Consider the following 18,236-nt stretch of genomic DNA (forward strand, 5'->3'; position numbering starts at 1 on the left):
GTCGGAGGGAGGGGGGGGGGACAAGCTGGAAGCTGATCGAGTTGCTCGTTTGATAGAAACAATTGTCAATCTTGTCGGGTAATTGCATTTAAAGTTTGATAATAATGGAGTCAGTGGACTGTCGGCCTCGCTTAGTAAAGAAATGACAATCGAAACACTCATTGAAATGCGAAACAAATGACTTCTATAAAAGCTTACATCTCAAACCCAGATTTACTTGAAAAATAAATAACCATTGAGATATTGATAGAAGATAGATGGACTCAGTTGATGAAGGAATACCAATTTTGGAGACAATGGATTGTAATGAATTGTATCTACAAGTCTAGGAATAAAATACACATTAACCTTTCTATTTACAAGTCAAGAAATAAAATATTTCTATGCGATGAAAAAATTTTAGGTGAAGAGATGATCTTGTTAGATTTAATGCAACCATTGACATCGAAATAACTTAATTTTGTGGCACAATTTTATTTTATTATGCTCTATTTTGCATCGAAGTTTTCGCAAACTGAGGTAGATTCCTACAGGAATTCGTTGATGGCCCAAAGGAGGTGGAAATGGTGTGTGGGGGGGAGGTTGAAACTTTCGTTATAACTTCCTTAATATTGAAGATAGAAAAATAAACCAAAATAGCTAAATTAGCACATTATTAAGACAAAGAACTTTTGCATTTAAAGTTTTTCTATAACTGCAATATCTGAGAAGGTATTGGCTGAAAAGTAATTTTCAAACCTTAATATTCACTGTTTATGACCAACAATTTATACTGCCAGATAGTAACTTAGATATAAAGGAATCTACCTTTGCTTTCCAGCTTGCGAAGAGGAATTTTTTATTACATTTCTTTACAAAGTGTTCTTCCAAATGATTCCTTTCCAAAACATATGGCACAAATTAATTGAAATTCCTTTCTATTTAGATGTAAAAATGCTTAAACTTATAGGCTTTTCGTCTTTTCTGTATATCGCGCAATTTTTGATAGTAACGGAAGTTGATGCTTAAACTACTGCAAATTCTAATATGTTCTGTAAATGAATGGGCTCTGAGATATAAGTAAAAATTTTACTATTAAAGAAAAGATTTATTTCATTTTAAAATTCCATAATTTATGAGCTCTCAAGTAACACTTATTTGAAAAGAACTTTATGTCCTTTAAATGTAATAGTAATTTTTTTAGTTCCAAAAGTTCACATTTTGAATGATTATTTGTGTCTTTTTAGCAAAATGAAATAAAATTAAATTGTAATAGCAATTGTTAAACAGAATGATAGTCCTTGAATTAAAAATATTCTGTTTGACAGTGGAATTTATGATTTGATTCCCTATTGCACTATTGATTCCCTATCAAATCAAACTGATTCTTTATCAAAATATTAATATAGATATCAAAATATAACGATAGATATCTTTACATAAAGCATATTATGTAATCAAATAAAATTCTCGAAAAATATTTGTGGATTTACAGGCACTTCATTTTTTTTTATCCTCGTCTGTAAATTACTGTTTTAAAAAGCGCAAAAAATTTTCTTGCAAGCACAACAAATTCAAAAAGAATTGTTAAACAAAATAATTCTGCTTGAATTAAAAAAAAATTATATTTGATAGAGCAATTTGTTCTTTGATTTTCTGCCAACATATAATGATATTATGTGGCATAAAGCCTTTTATGTTATCAAATCAAATTCTTTGAAAATGTTTGATGATTTACAGGCACTTTAATATTTTATTCTCGTCTGTAAATTATTATTTTAAACAGCGCAACAAAAAATTCTTGCAAGACAACAAAGTGCAACAAAAATCTTTAAACAAAAGGATTATGATTAAATTTTTAAAAATTCTATATTTGATAGCGCAATTTGTTATTTGACTTCCTATTAAAATATAATAATATTATGTAGCATAAAGCATGTTATGTTACCAAATAAAATTCTTTGAAAATATTTGAGGGTTTACAGGCACTTTAATATTTTATTCTTGTCTGTAAATTACTGCTTTAAATAGCGCAACAAAAACTTCTTGCAAGTACTATAAATTGAAATTGTAATGTATTTAGAAGCAGAAAAAAGAATCAAAAACCTCAAATTTCATCATGCAAAATTTATTACTATCCTATTCACATATTCACAACTTTAATTGGTTAACAATAACTATATACATAAATACATATTCACCATAAACACCAACGTTATGACTATGAGAGATGAAATGGTAACACACCACCAATGACAATGAGCCCTCATATAATACATATCAAAAGTCATACACAAACTTAAATATTCCATATTCCAGACCTGAATGAATATATCACATTATGATTATAGAAAGCTGAGGTGGCATTAACTTAAAACTCTATTAGTTATTTAATATTTAGGATATATTTTGATTTGAGCAATAAAGTCCTATGAAATGGTAAGAAGTCTTGTGCACTTGTGTTCCAGTTGCCATAATTTTGACTGAATGCTTGACATTTTAACCCGTTAAGTCCCATATTTCGTCTGGTATCTCAACATTTTCTAGTTCTATGACTTCAGCAGGTACAGCAGGGGCTGGAGTTGTATGCGAATTTGTTGGAGGTCGCAGCCTTCTTCCGAATTTTGGTCGAAAATGTTGTTGGCGTTCCAGAACGGGGCCCGCTTCGACGTCTGCTGCTGGTCCATCAGTTGCTTCCTCAGCAGGCGCTTCAGTGGCATTTTCGGTTTCTATCTCACCAGCAACAGGTGCTTCTGTTGGTTCTTCTTCAGGAAGAGGTGCTTCTGTTGCCGGTGGTGGCAAAGGGTATTTGTATCCTGGAGAAGGCGTGTAGGGTGCATAATTAGGATGAGGAGGATATTTGGGCGGCTCTGGGTATTTTGGCTTGGGAGGATATTCCTTTGGAGGCTGTGGTGGAGGGTATTCCTTCTTTGGCGGTGGAGGATATTTTGGAGGTGGGGGTGGGTAGCTAGGTTGTGGATATTTTGGTTTTGGTGAATAAGTAGGCTCCGGATATTTTGGCTGTGGAGGGTAGGTAGGAGGAGGTGGATACTTTGGTTGAGGGGGATAGGCTGCAGGAGGTGGGTACTTAGGCTCTGGCTTATAGGCAGGTGGTGGTGGGTATTTTGGTTGAGGGGGATAGGCTGCAGGAGGTGGGTATTTAGGCTCTGGCTTATAGGCAGGTGGTGGAGGGTATTTTGGTTTAGGTGGATATTTTGGCTGAGGATAACTTGGTGGGGGAGGATATTTTGGTTCTGGGTAACTTGGTTGAGGAGGGTATTTTGGTTGTGGATAAGATGGTGGTGGATATTTTGGTTGGGGATAAGATGGGGGTGGATATTTCGGTTGAGGATAAGTTGGTGGTGGTGGATATTTTGGCTGAGGATAAGACGGTGGAGGGGGATACTTAGGTTGTGGATAGGCTGCTGGTGGTGGGTATTTTGGCTGTGGGTATGCTGGTGGTGAAGGATATTTCGGTTGTGGATAGCTTGGTGGAGGTGGATATTGTGGATGAGGATAAGCTGGTGGTGAATAATATGGTTGAGGATAGCTTGAGGCGGGATATTGTGGTTGGGAATAGGCGGGTGGTGGATATTTAGAGTATTTAGGAATGTATTTATGGAAATAAGAATAAGACTTTGGATAGACTGGCTGAGGATACTTTGGCTGAGGATACTTTGGTTGAGGATATTTTGGTTGTGGATATTTAAGAGGATCTGGATAAGCAGGTACAGGATATGCGGGAGCATATTTAGCAGGAGCTGGATATTTAGGAGGTGGGGGAGGATACTTTGGTGGAGGTGGATATGCAGTTATTTCTACATCAGCAGCATTCTGATTTTCTGTACCAGGTTCGTTTGTCTTTATTTTAGCTCGAAATCCTCCCTTGTCTGCAGTGTAGTACACTGTACGATACACTCCATCGGCATTATAGTACCCGTATGATCCTTTCACTCCCCCATAATAAGGATCAGCATATTCATAACGATGTTGTGTGTTGCCATAACCATCGTCTGTATTATAACCAAATCCATAAGGTTTCTGAAAATAAAAAAGAAAATGTCTTATTTAACAATGAGAGAATTTACTGTAAAATATTAGTAAAATCAATTGAAAATTCTTTTAATTTCAAAACAGCTTATATCCATTCATCCACATACTATAAAAAAAAAGATGCTCAATTTCAATCCCCACGTTAGCTAATTCGGATATGCACTTAACCCAAAATCTATAGCTCCGAGATTCAGTATTTCGATGTACACATTTCCCTGGCAAGAAATAGGGGTTTGGAGATTTTGTATAATTTAATTATTTTAATTCAAATTATTCCGTAAAATTCCTGCAAATTTTGATGAAAAATATCAGTAAACATAAAGAAGAATTTAGCAAAGGTCTGCTGACTGATAATTTTTGATTAATTAAAAAAAAGTGTTACAAATATTTTTCGATTAAAAAAAACTGTTTTCATGTATTAAAATAATAGATTATTTTTGATGTTAACATTCCAAATTAAAAAAGTGTTACAAATATTTTTTTGATTAAAAAATGTTTCCATACATTAAAAAAGGTATTCTATTTTTTATGTTAACATTCATAATTAAAAAAAGTGTTACAAATATTTTACAGCATTCTACATAAATGTATCTGAGTGCCATTTACAATTCTAAATTGAATTTAATTTCACTCTTAAAAATAATAACTTTATAAAATTTTAAAGCTCTTGGCAGGTTTTTAAAATCGTTTGTTGTATTGATTGTTTTTTATTGAAATAACAGTTAAAATAAAATAAATAAAGTTGCAGGAAAATAAAGTTGCAGACGATAAGAAAATTATCAACATTTAAACATTTTTTTTTAAATTTAAGTTTATTCTTTGCATTAAAAATACTAAACATGAAAGTATTTGCCACTGAAATATTATTAATCCTATTTAAATATTCATTTTTAACCCAATTCTAATATTAGTAGTCGCAAAAACAACAAAGAAGATTTTTTTTCCTTCAAGAGATGAAAGAAGAAAATTACTTTTTTTTTATCATTCTTCCCAACATGCATCAAAATACATAAGTTTGTATTTCGATCTTTTACTCACTAATAAAAACCTTGAAACCGCGAAACAATGTTCAAACAAACTTGGATAATTGAGGAAATGGAAAGGGAATCCATTTTTTTAACAAGCGGTTCATTTGCATAAGTTAGAAATTTTATTCCATTCCTTTCATTCATTTCTAACATTTTTAGCTCGGATTTAGGTTAGTGTTTGTGGAAATCCAAGAATAAGTTCTTATTTTATAGACAGCTTGTTACTCACTTGTTGCAATGTAACAAAGTATACTTTCTTTGTCAAAATACTGACGTACAAACAGTCAGTAATTAATGATGTTTCGGCAGACATTGCTAATTTAATGCTACATCCATAATTCTTTATCTGCTCAAGTCATGAGATATGTAATGTCATCTGTTATAAAATAAATAAAGTATTTAATTGGATTTTGGACTGTACGTTGAAACGTGAATCTTTTGCAGACGCTCTAACAAGAATTTTATCTTTTACTTACGAATTCTCAATGGATCGAATATTCATGACGTAATAGTCACATGGTACTCGCAAATATACTTGTATTTTATGCTCTGAAGTAGTGTTTATTTTCTTTTTCAAAGACAGATTTCTGCATTACATTAGCACGGGGAATTAATTATGTATGTGTTCTGTGGGTATGAATTCATCCTATTAATTAATAAACTTTTTTCTGAATTGCAAACTTTATATTTTAATGAGAAATATCTCCTTAACACGAATAATAAAAGCAAATGAATTTTTTAAGAATTTTCAATTTTTTTTGGTGTATTAAAATAAAGAAAATAATATTATTAAATTTTTAAAAATATGGAAGTCAAAATAAAAATGTCTAAAATCTTAGAGGTGCTGATGTAAATAGTTTATACAAATTGGAATACCATAATATACATAAGTTTTGGATGAATGTTTACTTTTAATATTTTTGGGGTTTAATTTTCTTCTCGTATTGTTTTCAACGCTTAAAGTTTTTAAGACTATTTTGAGTCCAGCTTTTTGGTAAAAATATATATTATTAGATATACTATGCGCTTTTTTTAGCAAACTAATAAAAGAATGGTTTTAGAGAACTTGATTTCAAACTTTATTTTTAAATATTTTATTCAATTCATTATTATTATGGAATCCTGTATCCCTTATTATTATGGAATCTTAGGATCAGAATTTAAAAACTAATGCGTATGACTAAAAATCGAATAAAATTTAGTAATCATTTGGCTATTAAGATCTCAAAGTATAAAAATATTGTACTGTCATCTGGAACACGCAATTTTTAGAATTCTAGCACATGATTGAAATGAGTGAAAAATTAGTAACAAATTTTCTTCTTTACAAATATAAGAGCAGACGAAAAAAGTTTAAAAGTACACCATTATTTTTAATTATTCTAAATGTACTTTTTCCAGCATATTTCACAATTTGCAAAAGAGTGATAATAATGACAAATATTTTTTCCTTATTTCAAGCTAACTTCGAACTAAAGATTGAATTATCCTTTCAATTTTGAAAAAATACAAAAGTTGAAAGTTGTGAAATATTAGCGATGAACCTCTTCATTATAAATAATTAATTTAAATAATAGTTAAATTTTAATATTAATTTGAATTATAAGTACTTAATTTAAAATGAATTAATTTGAAATGTTAAATTGAATTATAAATATTTAATTTAAAATGAATAATTAATTTGAAATGTTAAATTGAATTATAAATACTTAATTTAAAATGAATAATTAATTTGAATAATAAATAGTTAATTTGAAATTATTAAAGAACACGTCTTTTTGGTATTTTGACATATTTAATTATATTATTTTATAAATCTGCTTAGATTTTCAAAATAATTTTATTATAAGACAATTTTCATATTGCATTAGAATTGGTAACGCAGTTTTAATCAAAAATTCTGAGTTTTTAAAGCACAAACTGTACATTTTATTAATTTTAATATGAGAAATTGTAAGAAAAATTTATGATCTTGTAAAATATAGCATGTTATGATAAAATCCAGATTGCATATATTTAGATTACGCTTCATTAAAAAAATGGATTAAATAATTTTTTAAAAAGGATTAATATTAGAATAGGTATGGTAAATAATTCGAACTTACCTTTGGGTAGCCTTTGTCGGCATGAACTCCTGCATTTTCCCATATTATCACAGACAAGACGAAGAATACCTACAAGGAAACAGAACTTATAGCACAATTGATTGAATAATTTGTATTATTTTATTTGTTAACTTATAATCTTTTCATACATATAAAAAGTTTATTTCAATAATTTAACATTAACCAGATGTAATAATTTAATTTCAATAATAATTATGTTTCAATTTTAATATACAGAAAAAACTTTAGACTTTAAATTCCAATACAAATACAATTTAGCACATATTATTTCAACAAATTCTGATTGCTCACATATAATGATCTGAATAAAATCAGAAAGATTTTCAAAAAGATTGGTTTTAGCTCGTTAATTATTATACACCAACTAATTCATCACTTTGGAATTAACAATTAATTTAATTTTCCCTTGTTACATTTTTTATGAATATTGCATTTTTAGTTTTGAATTTTCGTCTATTTTTCGAAAATTTCAAATTATTTGTCAAAATGAAAGTGCATACTGTGAAGCGAAAACTAATAAAAGCTTTGTTACTTTCCTTTTTTTCAGTTCTTCTTATTTCTTTTTATTTAAAATGATCATTTATTTCTTCATTTATATACATTAAAAAAATTAGTCATTTTAATAATGCTATGTTAAATATTTATCTGCATAAAAGATTATACTGTAAATTAGTATTAATATACTGTGAATATTCAAAGAAAAATCGACATAGTCATAAATAAGGCTATTTTTGCAAAATTAGTTTAACCCAATCGTTCACTGAGATATTATGATGTCATCGGATTCTCAATTTCAAAGTCACACAATATTCATTAAATGAATTACTATGTTACCTAACAACTAAATGTAAATTTATTTACACGTGAAATATTTGTTTTTTCTTTTGTAAAATGCTAAATTAAATTTATTCTTAGCATTTGCACATTAATTAACTTTATTCTTAGTATTTGCACATTAATTAACTTTATTAATTACAGGATATTAATTGACTTTATTAATCAAATGGACATTAATTGACTTTATTAATTACATGAACATTAATTGTCTTTATTAATTACATGGACATTAATTGACTTTATTGAGTCAAATAATGATAAAGAATTTTCCTTTTCATCACTAAATTAATTAAATTAATTTATTAGATTAGAATTAGCTTCGTCCTATTAACAATTTTATATATCAACTCTGTAATGACACGAGCGTGTTTTATTTCTTAAAAAAATACATATCTCAAATAAAAATGAACCACTCAGACTTATCTCAAGATAATGTATTAAAAAAAATATCAAAGTAAAGCATAACCATCCACCTTCCTTCCGCTACACAAGCTCTTCTCATCATAGGTTAAAAAAACAAAAACGGCAGCGGCGAATCGCGCCAATCGTTTTCGTAGACGTCGCCAATGGCGGCCAAACATCACAAACTTATCATTAATGTTTACTTACTCGCATACGTAGTATAGAGAAAATATTGTAATCGTCAAAATTTCGAAACCGAGGTTTTGATGAATCTCCACGTTTTAGATCTCCCTGAATTTAAAAAACACGTTTTTAAAAATGTTCGTCTGTTTGTGACAAAAATAACTCAAAATCACATTGAGACATATGTATGAAATTTGGTGTACGGTCTTTTCTCGATATTTGCAGATTTCTATCAATTTTTGAGCTAAGTCCATTCAGAGGAAGTCTGTCTGTCTGGCTGTTCGAATATAAGTTAACACTATGACTACAAAACGGAAAGAGCTAGATCAATCGGCTGGGAAGAAAAGCGGTTGGAAATTGGTCTAGAAGAAAATTCGGTTTTCGGATATTACTAACCACATTTATGGGATAAATCACCAGAAAAACTCGCCAAGAATGACTCGATAAATCTAATAAAAATATTAAATTTCTATTAGATAACGTTTTTATTGAGTCGAGAATGATTTTTAAAAAGCTTTGGAAATCGAAGTTTTTATTTTGTTACAACTAAATGTATTGCATTTTAATAAAAACAAAATAACGAAACCCGTACAACAAATTAAAGAACAGATTTCCAAAGAATGGTTATCCAAATATTTCAATTTAAGCACGATTTATAATTGTAAAAATAAATAATTAATAAAATAATTATTTACATTTGACATTGACACAGTCACATTCATTTTGCACATCCATTAAAATTCAAAATAACTGACAAATAAAATTCCTAAAATATTAATAACCGCATACATGTGAGTTTTAGATGAAGAATTTACTTAAAAAATTATATAATTAATATTCTTTTTTTTTGTTAAATGATACCATTATATCACAAGCTAAGTGCCTAAATTTCAACTACTTGTAAATATCTTCATGTCCAAAGATTTCAATTTAAGGATGAATTATATAATTGTAAAAATAAATAATTAATATAATAATTCTATCTATTTGCCATTTAAAATCGTTTGCACATTCATTAAAATTCAAGATAACTAATAAACAAAACTCCTCAAAAAATAATAACCGCATGCGTATATATGACTTTTAGAGAAGAATTTATTTAAAATGTATATATTATTATTTTTTATTAAGGTGTACGTACACACTAGAAGATTTTTTCTTTAATTTTAACTTTAAAAATCCAGTTTTTTCACAGCAGGTCATTAATATATGTTTAAACTCATTTCAGTGAGAAGAAACTATGTTACACTAATTATTAATTAATTAAATAATATTTAATGAGCTAGTTAGCATATATTTTGAAACATGATATCCTAAATTCTAATTTGTACAGACACACAATTCTATTTCCAAATTATGCCTAATATTAGTCTTCATGTTGTCTGCCTCAATCAAGTTAAAAAAATATATAGTTTATTTTTAACAATTGTTTCATCAACGATGAATAGAAAAAGCGAGATTTTTTCTGTCATTTTAACTTTTAAACAGCTATAAAACATTTATTTCTCTAAATATAACTTTGATTGAGGCACAAAACATCCGCTATTTCATACATATTATTTTGATATATAAATAATTATATTTGGTTAATTTTTTTATTGAGTTATGATTGTTTGAATGAAGCAACATAGTGAGAAAATATCATTCTTCATAAAATGAGTTTTAAAAAAACTGTAACTAGAGTTTTTAATGAAAGCAGAACAAGAAAAATAATTATAACTCGAGAAATATTTCGAATATTGACAACATCTTGGTATCGTTTGAAAGCTAAAGGATCAGAGAGCATTACTAAGCAGTAAAAAAATATTCGGTATTTTGAACGATTTTCGAAGTTTCAAGTGTGTACATACACCTTAAATGCTATCTATATATCACATACTAAGTGATTTAATTTCATTTAGTTATAAATATTTTTATATCCAAACATTTCATTTTACGGTTGATATAAAAAATTGTATGGTTGAATTGTAAAATTAATTAATTAATTAATTAATTCTTTCCATTTGCCATTCAAAATTGTTTGCACATCCATTAAAATTCAAAGTAATTGACAAATAAAATTCTTTAAAATTAAATAACCAAATATATGTGAATTTTAAAGAAAAAGTTATATAAAACATTTATATGATTAATATTTTTTGTTGAATGCTACTTGCTAAGTGATTGAATTTAAATTATTTCTAAATATTTTTACCACAAGAAAATTAAGAAACAAGAAAAATCCTCTTACTTGTAGAGCACCCATATTTTATAAGACCTCACAGGCTTGCTAAGCCTGAGAAGGTGAAACAGTACTGATTTCAAACAGCCTAATTCTAGCATTTATACTTGTTTAGTGTCCTACATAGGAGCCGCTAGATCCTTGGGGGGTGTTGTAGGAAACGAGGATCCACCTTTCATTAATTAACGCCAATTAAGATCGTCTGCTTGCATTAGTGTAGCCAGATTTTCGATTTTGACACAAATTCCTTAAAGAACATTCCAGCGAACGGGAAAATTGTTTTCGATATTAAGGAATAGAATTATTCATCGTATAAACATTCCATTTTGTTAAGAAATTGGTAATGTAGGTTATAGGAATTGGTGTTCAAGGTCTGGATGAATTCCAGTTTTGTCACTTTCTGCGATTTTTAGCCAATGTATTATGAAATGTATAATTAAAATTGCAACCAGAAAAAAAAACTTTAGTTATCAGAATTTCAAACTCTGATATCGTGGTTAGCAAATATTTTTTATCCTTTCCTTTTTGTAACTCTGAACCATAATTCTTACAGCAATGTTTATATCTGTAATTTAATCTTCAGTTCATTATAATTAATTAACTATTATTAATATGCATTTTGACATGACAGCGTTTTTAAGTTGGAATACGAATTACAAAGATGCAAATTCTTTGAAAATGATCTACATCCATCACTGCTAAACCTATATTACAAAATTCAACACTTAGTTATTTATTAGGTTAGTATATACTCGCCAATAAATCGTTTTTCCAAAATCCTGATGAGAATTTTAATTAAAAATTAATAGAAACGGCAGAATTTTTCCTTAATAATTTCGAACAAGCATTAATGCACAAAACCGCATTGTTATATCACTTTAAAATTCAAACAAGGTTTTTCAGTGATTTCAATTTGATTTATATACAATTTTTAATTTTAAGAAATTTTCCAAAATATTTTTATTTTAACAGCAATGCTTTTCAGTGTTTTTCATTCATACGAAAATGCACTTTGTGACGAAATCAAATTCATTTTTATGTCTCATTTTTATTAATGTAATTAAGAGAAGTTTTTAAAAAATAACATAAAGACAAACCAAACAAGTCTGACACATTATCATGCAGTAATGTTCTAAATTATTATTCATTCATTCTTTTATTAATATCTATACTTATAATAAAGCTGAATGCGTGCGTGTGGGTTCGTGTGCATGTGTGTGATAGTGCTAGCGGTCTACAGGCCGGACCATTCGGCCTACATATATCAAATATGGCGCATGTATATCTTTAAGGTGGGAATATGTACCTCGGAATCATTTTGTTGAAATTTTAATTAATTAAAATTTAAGTGAAATGTTAGCATTTTTCCATTATAACTTCTGAAAATATTACAGCATAAAATTTATTTTTACATCATACTAAAGTTCAAAAAATAATCTTTTCAATGATACTAATATTTTAAACAAAAGTTAAATTTCTATTTTTAATGAATTTTTGAAAAAAAAATAATTTAATCATATTTTTCAACAATTTATTTTGCACAAAATAAAAATAAAATTTAAGCTCCACGAGCACGCTGCACGTAAGTGTAAAAAATTAGCGTTTGCCAAAGTGTTTTCAACTCATTGACAAAAGCTGAAATTGAAACGTAAGTTAACTATTAAAGCACATTAAACATATTAAATGTATAAAAGTGTAATTTTCAGCACATGGCTATATGAAAGAGTAAATGCAAGGAAAATTTTTTAATGATATTTTACTACCTATAGCACTAATTAAATGAAGCAGTTTTATTTAAGGCAAACATGGTTTAATATATGTAGGATATCTATTCTAATCAAGGCCCAACAGATAATTCATAAACCTTTAGTAATATACGAACATTTGCGAAAAAAAATGGTCTAAATGAAATAAATAATTATATTTTATGTAATTTGAATCAATAAATGGTCTAATGAACAACGAATTTTAAATTTTTCGTAAATCCTCGCTCTGTGAGTCATATTTAACAAATATTCTTGAAACGCTAATATTTTAAATAAAAAGAGTTGCACTCCAATCAGCTAAATCAATCACTAAAGTTGACCGATTTATGAAAATTTGAACATCATTGTTCTATAAAAATGGGCAATTTTAGATTACTTCATCGGCCGTCTCAAAGAAGCCAATCATCTCCGTGGGTTTCTCAAAAGTGATTTGAAAATGTTAGTTGTTCTAAAATTGTAATGTTTAAAATTAAATCGGTCAAATTTGATCACAGACTATAGAAACGCTTATTTATTTATTTAAAAGTTGGAGAATCAAGAATATTTTTCAGAACATGATTCCTTAGAACCAAAGGACTGTCAGAAATTTTAACTTCCTAATTTTTTGAAGTATATTTATATATCGTAAAAAAAATCAAATATTATTATTGACATCATTTAAATCCTCTAAAAACTGAATTTTACAAAGAAGCTGTGAAATATTTTTGAATAATTCTTTGAGCTATTATAAATTATGAAAATTATTCTGTTGTGCACATAAGACTTCAATGCCGAATGTCTCTGCTTTCAGTTTTCACATTTTTCTTTTAAATGATATGCTTAGTTTCATAAAAATATGTCTTTATATTAATTTCAGTTTAATAAGTTTCACTTTAATTTAAATTTGAATTTTACAGAATGCTGATAGAAAACTAGAGAGAGATACAAAGTACAAGGAAGAGAGCAGCTTAAGGCCTACATATTAGTATAAGTGAATTAATTAAATGAATATTAAAATTTGAAGCTTCAAAATATTTTGCTGAAAACCCTATTATGAGACCAAGTTGCATAAAATAATTAATTAAAAATTTTAGCTAGCATTAATACTGGGGAACCGGGTGGTCACTAAAGGCGACTAGTAGAAAATAAAATAAATAATAATAAAATGGAATGAAAAATTTAAGTTTTTATCGGTGATGTTAAAAGCAAAAAAAAAAAAAAAAAAAAAAAAAGCAACGAAAAAATATTTATACAAATGATTCTTTTTAATAAGCCTTGATTCTTTGTATAAGTTGCTATTTGTTAAGTTATTCTACACTAGCCGTTTTATCCACTGATTCGTCTATACCTGTTTGTTCTATATGTTTGAAAGGAAACGTGTAAATCGTCTATACTTGTTTGTTCTATATGTTTGAAAGGAAACGTGTAAATCATCTATACTTGTTTGTTCTATATGTTTGAACGGAAACGTGTAAATCGTCTATACTTGTTTGTTCTATATGTTTGAAAGGAAACGTGTAAATCGTCTATACTTGTTTGTTCTATATGTTTGAACGGAAACGTGTAAATCGTCTATACTTGTTTGTTCTATATGTTTGAACGGAAACGTGTAAATCGTCTATACTTGTTTGTTCTATATGTTTGAACGGAAACGTGTAAATCATCTATACTTGTTTGTTCTATATGTTTGAACGGAAACGTGTAAATCGTCTATACTTGTTTGTTCTATATGTTTGAAAGGAAACGTGTAAATCGTTTAAGTCTCATAAAAATGGAAGTAATAAAAGTTATGCCAAAGCTAATGTTGAAAAATTGTTTAAAAATCAGGGAAAACTATATAGTAATGAAATCAATTTTTGTCATAAAGCAAATTTTTCAAATTTTAAAATGATGTGAAGATAATGCTTGTGCGATGATTTGTGATAGAAAATTATGATACAAAACCCTAAAATCTTTTATTTTCAATTTTACTTTAAACTTACAGGGGTTTAGAAACTTTTTAATAGCCGAATTAAGCCTTCTAGGTACTAAGGAACACCTGTGCTAAATTTCATTTGAATCCGTTAAGGAATAAACAAACCGACAGTAGATTTTATAAATATAGATTGACAGAATTAATTGGCTTTATTTTCTCACATATGAAGAATAAAAAAATAATTTATAATTAAAATTCGAAAGGGAGCAATTATTTACGGCTTCATGTAATAATGGCAACTCAGAAACATAATAAGCTATTTGTGTGCGTTTTATTGCAGGAATTTTAGGAATTTATTATAATCTTGCCATTGGTGATAGCCAGCTGTTCTGCCATCATACAGCCAATACTAATTTAGTGATATCAACCATCTTTAAAATTTACAATTTGATTAGATTTTGAAAAACTAAAAATATTTTTTGCCGTAAAAAGCTGAGAAACGAATCGGAAAATATCATTATTTATAATAATAAATAAGTGAACAGGAAATGCATTTATAAGGGAATTAATTTTTGATACATGTTTCGCATTTAATATCAACCATCTTAGTTTTCCTTCGTTAACCTAACCCTAGTTTTTCTTTAATATCAATCAGTTATTCAGTAAATCATTAAATAATTATAATGCTTTTTTATGCTGAACTTCTTCAATGAAGATGTTAAAAGAGACTGAACTGATAAAAGCAGACCTGAAACATTGTCTTATTTTCTTGCAGTACTTTCACTTTTTGAAAGTGGCAACATGTAAAAATCAGAGTTAAAATAAAAGAATAGAACGAAGTTGCTCTCAATTTAGATGTCTGATCATTTTTACTTTTAAAAGCTTTACTAATGACTAAGCTTTACTAATGACAGCTTTTTTTAAGCTTTACTAAAGCTTGACTAATACGAAAAACAACTTCTGGCACTCATACACACAAAAAATAATAATACAATCCTTAAAAAAGAGCTGGAGTACTTCCAATAACAAATATGTTAAAACAACGAATGGTCCTTTGATATCTACTAATAATAAAGATAATGCGTGTGTTGGCGTTCTACAGGATAGACCAATTGATCTACATCTACCATATTTGGTACAAATATATTTTAGTGAGAGGGAATGTGCAAGCCGGAGCGATTTATTTAAAATTTAATTAATCAAAAATTAAGCTTAATTTTGAATTTTTTTTTCCGACGATAACTTACGAATATATTTTTTGCACAAAAATAGTTTTTACTTCGCTTCAAAATTTTAAAAAAGCTTTTTTTAATTAAATTAATTTAATAAATATGCATTTTTTTCTTTAATTTCAATAATTTTTCCCCTAAAATATGTTTTTTGCCTAATATCCAACAACAGGTTACACTGTTGTCCTAAAATTCAAACTATTTTCATTATTTTATCAAATATTCAATCGCATAAGTTTCTTCTATCGTTGAAAGCTAAAAAAATAGGATTCTCTTTAATATCTGTGAAATAGTAAAACGAATAAAATAGTTACAGTGCCGCGAAAAATTATCAACAACGAATAAACTAAAATTAAATATAATCTATATCTCTGAAGAACCAGTATCACCAAAACGTTTTATGATTTTTAAACTAACAAATGTGAAAATGAAAATGAAACAAATGAAATCTGAAAGAATTTTATTTGGGATTATATTGTTAAAAAATGTAGATTATAAATAAGAGACTTAAAAGAATTGGTCAATTATCTTTCTCACATGTTTAATTTTTATAAATCTTGCTCTTAAACATTTTAAAACGCTTATTTTATGATCAATTTTATTATGAAAAATTATTAATTTATAACTTTCATTATTTATAATTCATTTTGAAATTGAAATTTTATTTATATTGTTCATGTTTAGGATTTAGTTAATTTTTTAAATTTTGCCACAGCATGCAAGAATAAATTTAACTATCATTATTCTGAATTTACCGGCATATTGCTTTACTTGAAAATTGCATAGGATTAACGGTAATTGAAAAAGTTGCAAAATTTGCACTCATTAACATAGAATAACTTTAAATTTAAAATCAGCTCTTTTATATAATTTTTTCCGAAAATTTTATCTAATTAATCTCATTTATAATTAGAACTATTTACCAATAAGTAAAACTCCGGATATTAAATTAAAATTCGAAATATCAAGTCTTCCTATTTAGTATTTTGTTTACTTTTTCCAACCCAACATAAGTCTAATTCAATACTATTTCTTTAATGGAAACTTCAGATCAACGTGGTGTTCTATTTCTTTGAATGAAACCCTTGCCATTGACTGAAGGTTGTAGGTTAAGAGGAAGAAAATAATCTCTTCCATTCTTCGATTCCCGCGCAGTCTAACGATGCCATAAATAACATTAAAAAAAAGAAGAGGGAACGAGGAAAATCAGAAGCAACATCTTCTCATATGAATTTTATTAAATTGCATACCTACTGAGATTTGGCTCGCCTTGCAAAAGAATTGACAACGCCCACGTTTTTGTTCTGCTCTTTTTTTTTCGTTGAGTAATGTGTTCTGAAATATTTGTATTAAAATACTTTTATTTAGTTCATAAATAAATACAGTTGCGTTTCATTTAATTCATTGAGAAATGCGTCGATAAGTATTTTATAAATTTATACAAATTAATTCGTTGCACTTAGAAATTTTTTTTAACTTTTAGAATACTTTGAAATAAAAGAAGTGAAATTTTATTGGGTATAATTTATATTATTTTAAATAATGTTTATGCTTTTTTTTTTATGCTGAAAAGAATAAAATCCGCAAATTAATGAACTTTTAATTTTATCGTTTGCACATAAAATAGTTTTGGAATTCAGAAATATAATCTTTTGCATCTGGTAAAAACTGATAGATGACTTCATTTATATTTTTTTTTCAATTAAAACAATTGAATATAGCTACAGATTTATTCGAGTATTTCAGTAATTTCTAATTATATTTAAATTACAGACTTTCAAAGCGAAAGTTATGGAATATTTTAAAATGTAATTTATTTTGTTTTAAATCACATTTATGATGCTTGTTAATTTTTGAATTAATCAACTACAATAAATGTTAAAATTCTTTAAAAATCTTTTGCACTTTTCAAATTTAGGTAAGCAAAGTTGAATTTCATCATAGAATTATCCGAAGAGAATTATTTATATAATTTTTAATTCTAAACAAATTATGTTTTTTAATTATTCTTTTTTTGGGCCACTGAAGGTATTTTTTATATAAATGAAATGCTTTGAAGCATTTTGTAAATTGCTACAAACCAAATTTAATATTTTGTTTAGCTAGTTAAAAATATAATTTTTTATTTCTAGTGAATTTTTTAAAATTTTATTTTCAATACATGGTAACATTCATGCTTGTTCGAATTTTCATTTTTTTTTCTATAATAATACAATACATTTATAGAAGTTTTAGAATGTGCTGAATTTTCTTGTGTTGTATCTTTAGTTTATATGTATATTTTACTTTTCTACTTTTAATAATTTTTATATTAGTGTTTTAAATACAAAATTTTTAATAGCATCCTTAGATATTATTATGTGCTAAATACAACATATATGTCTGTTGTAAGTAATAAATAATAATTATAAGTAAATAATGAAAGAAGTTAGATGTCACGTGAAATTCTTCAAATATGATGCATCGGTTTAATTGTAATTAATTTAATTGCGGATTTTTCAAGAGAAAAAAATGCTGG

The 18,236-nt window shown here is 27.5% G+C and overlaps 1 protein-coding gene across 1 annotated transcript; it reads right to left on the minus strand.

Moving 5' to 3' along the window:
* Nucleotides 1–2,091: 2,091 nt before the first annotated feature.
* LOC129966183 (adhesive plaque matrix protein-like) lies at nucleotides 2,092–10,892 on the minus strand. Its single transcript, XM_056080590.1, has 3 exons — nucleotides 10,839–10,892; nucleotides 7,166–7,234; nucleotides 2,092–4,020 (listed from the first exon to the last, which is right to left on the minus strand). The coding sequence occupies exons 1-3, from the start codon at nucleotides 10,851–10,853 to the stop codon at nucleotides 2,479–2,481; spliced, it is 1,626 nt and encodes a 541-aa protein (XP_055936565.1). The 5' UTR covers nucleotides 10,854–10,892; the 3' UTR covers nucleotides 2,092–2,478.
* Nucleotides 10,893–18,236: the final 7,344 nt, after the last annotated feature.

This window comes from Argiope bruennichi, chromosome 4, assembly GCF_947563725.1.
Source record: "Argiope bruennichi chromosome 4, qqArgBrue1.1, whole genome shotgun sequence".
Taxonomy (NCBI): Eukaryota; Metazoa; Arthropoda; class Arachnida; order Araneae; family Araneidae; genus Argiope; species Argiope bruennichi.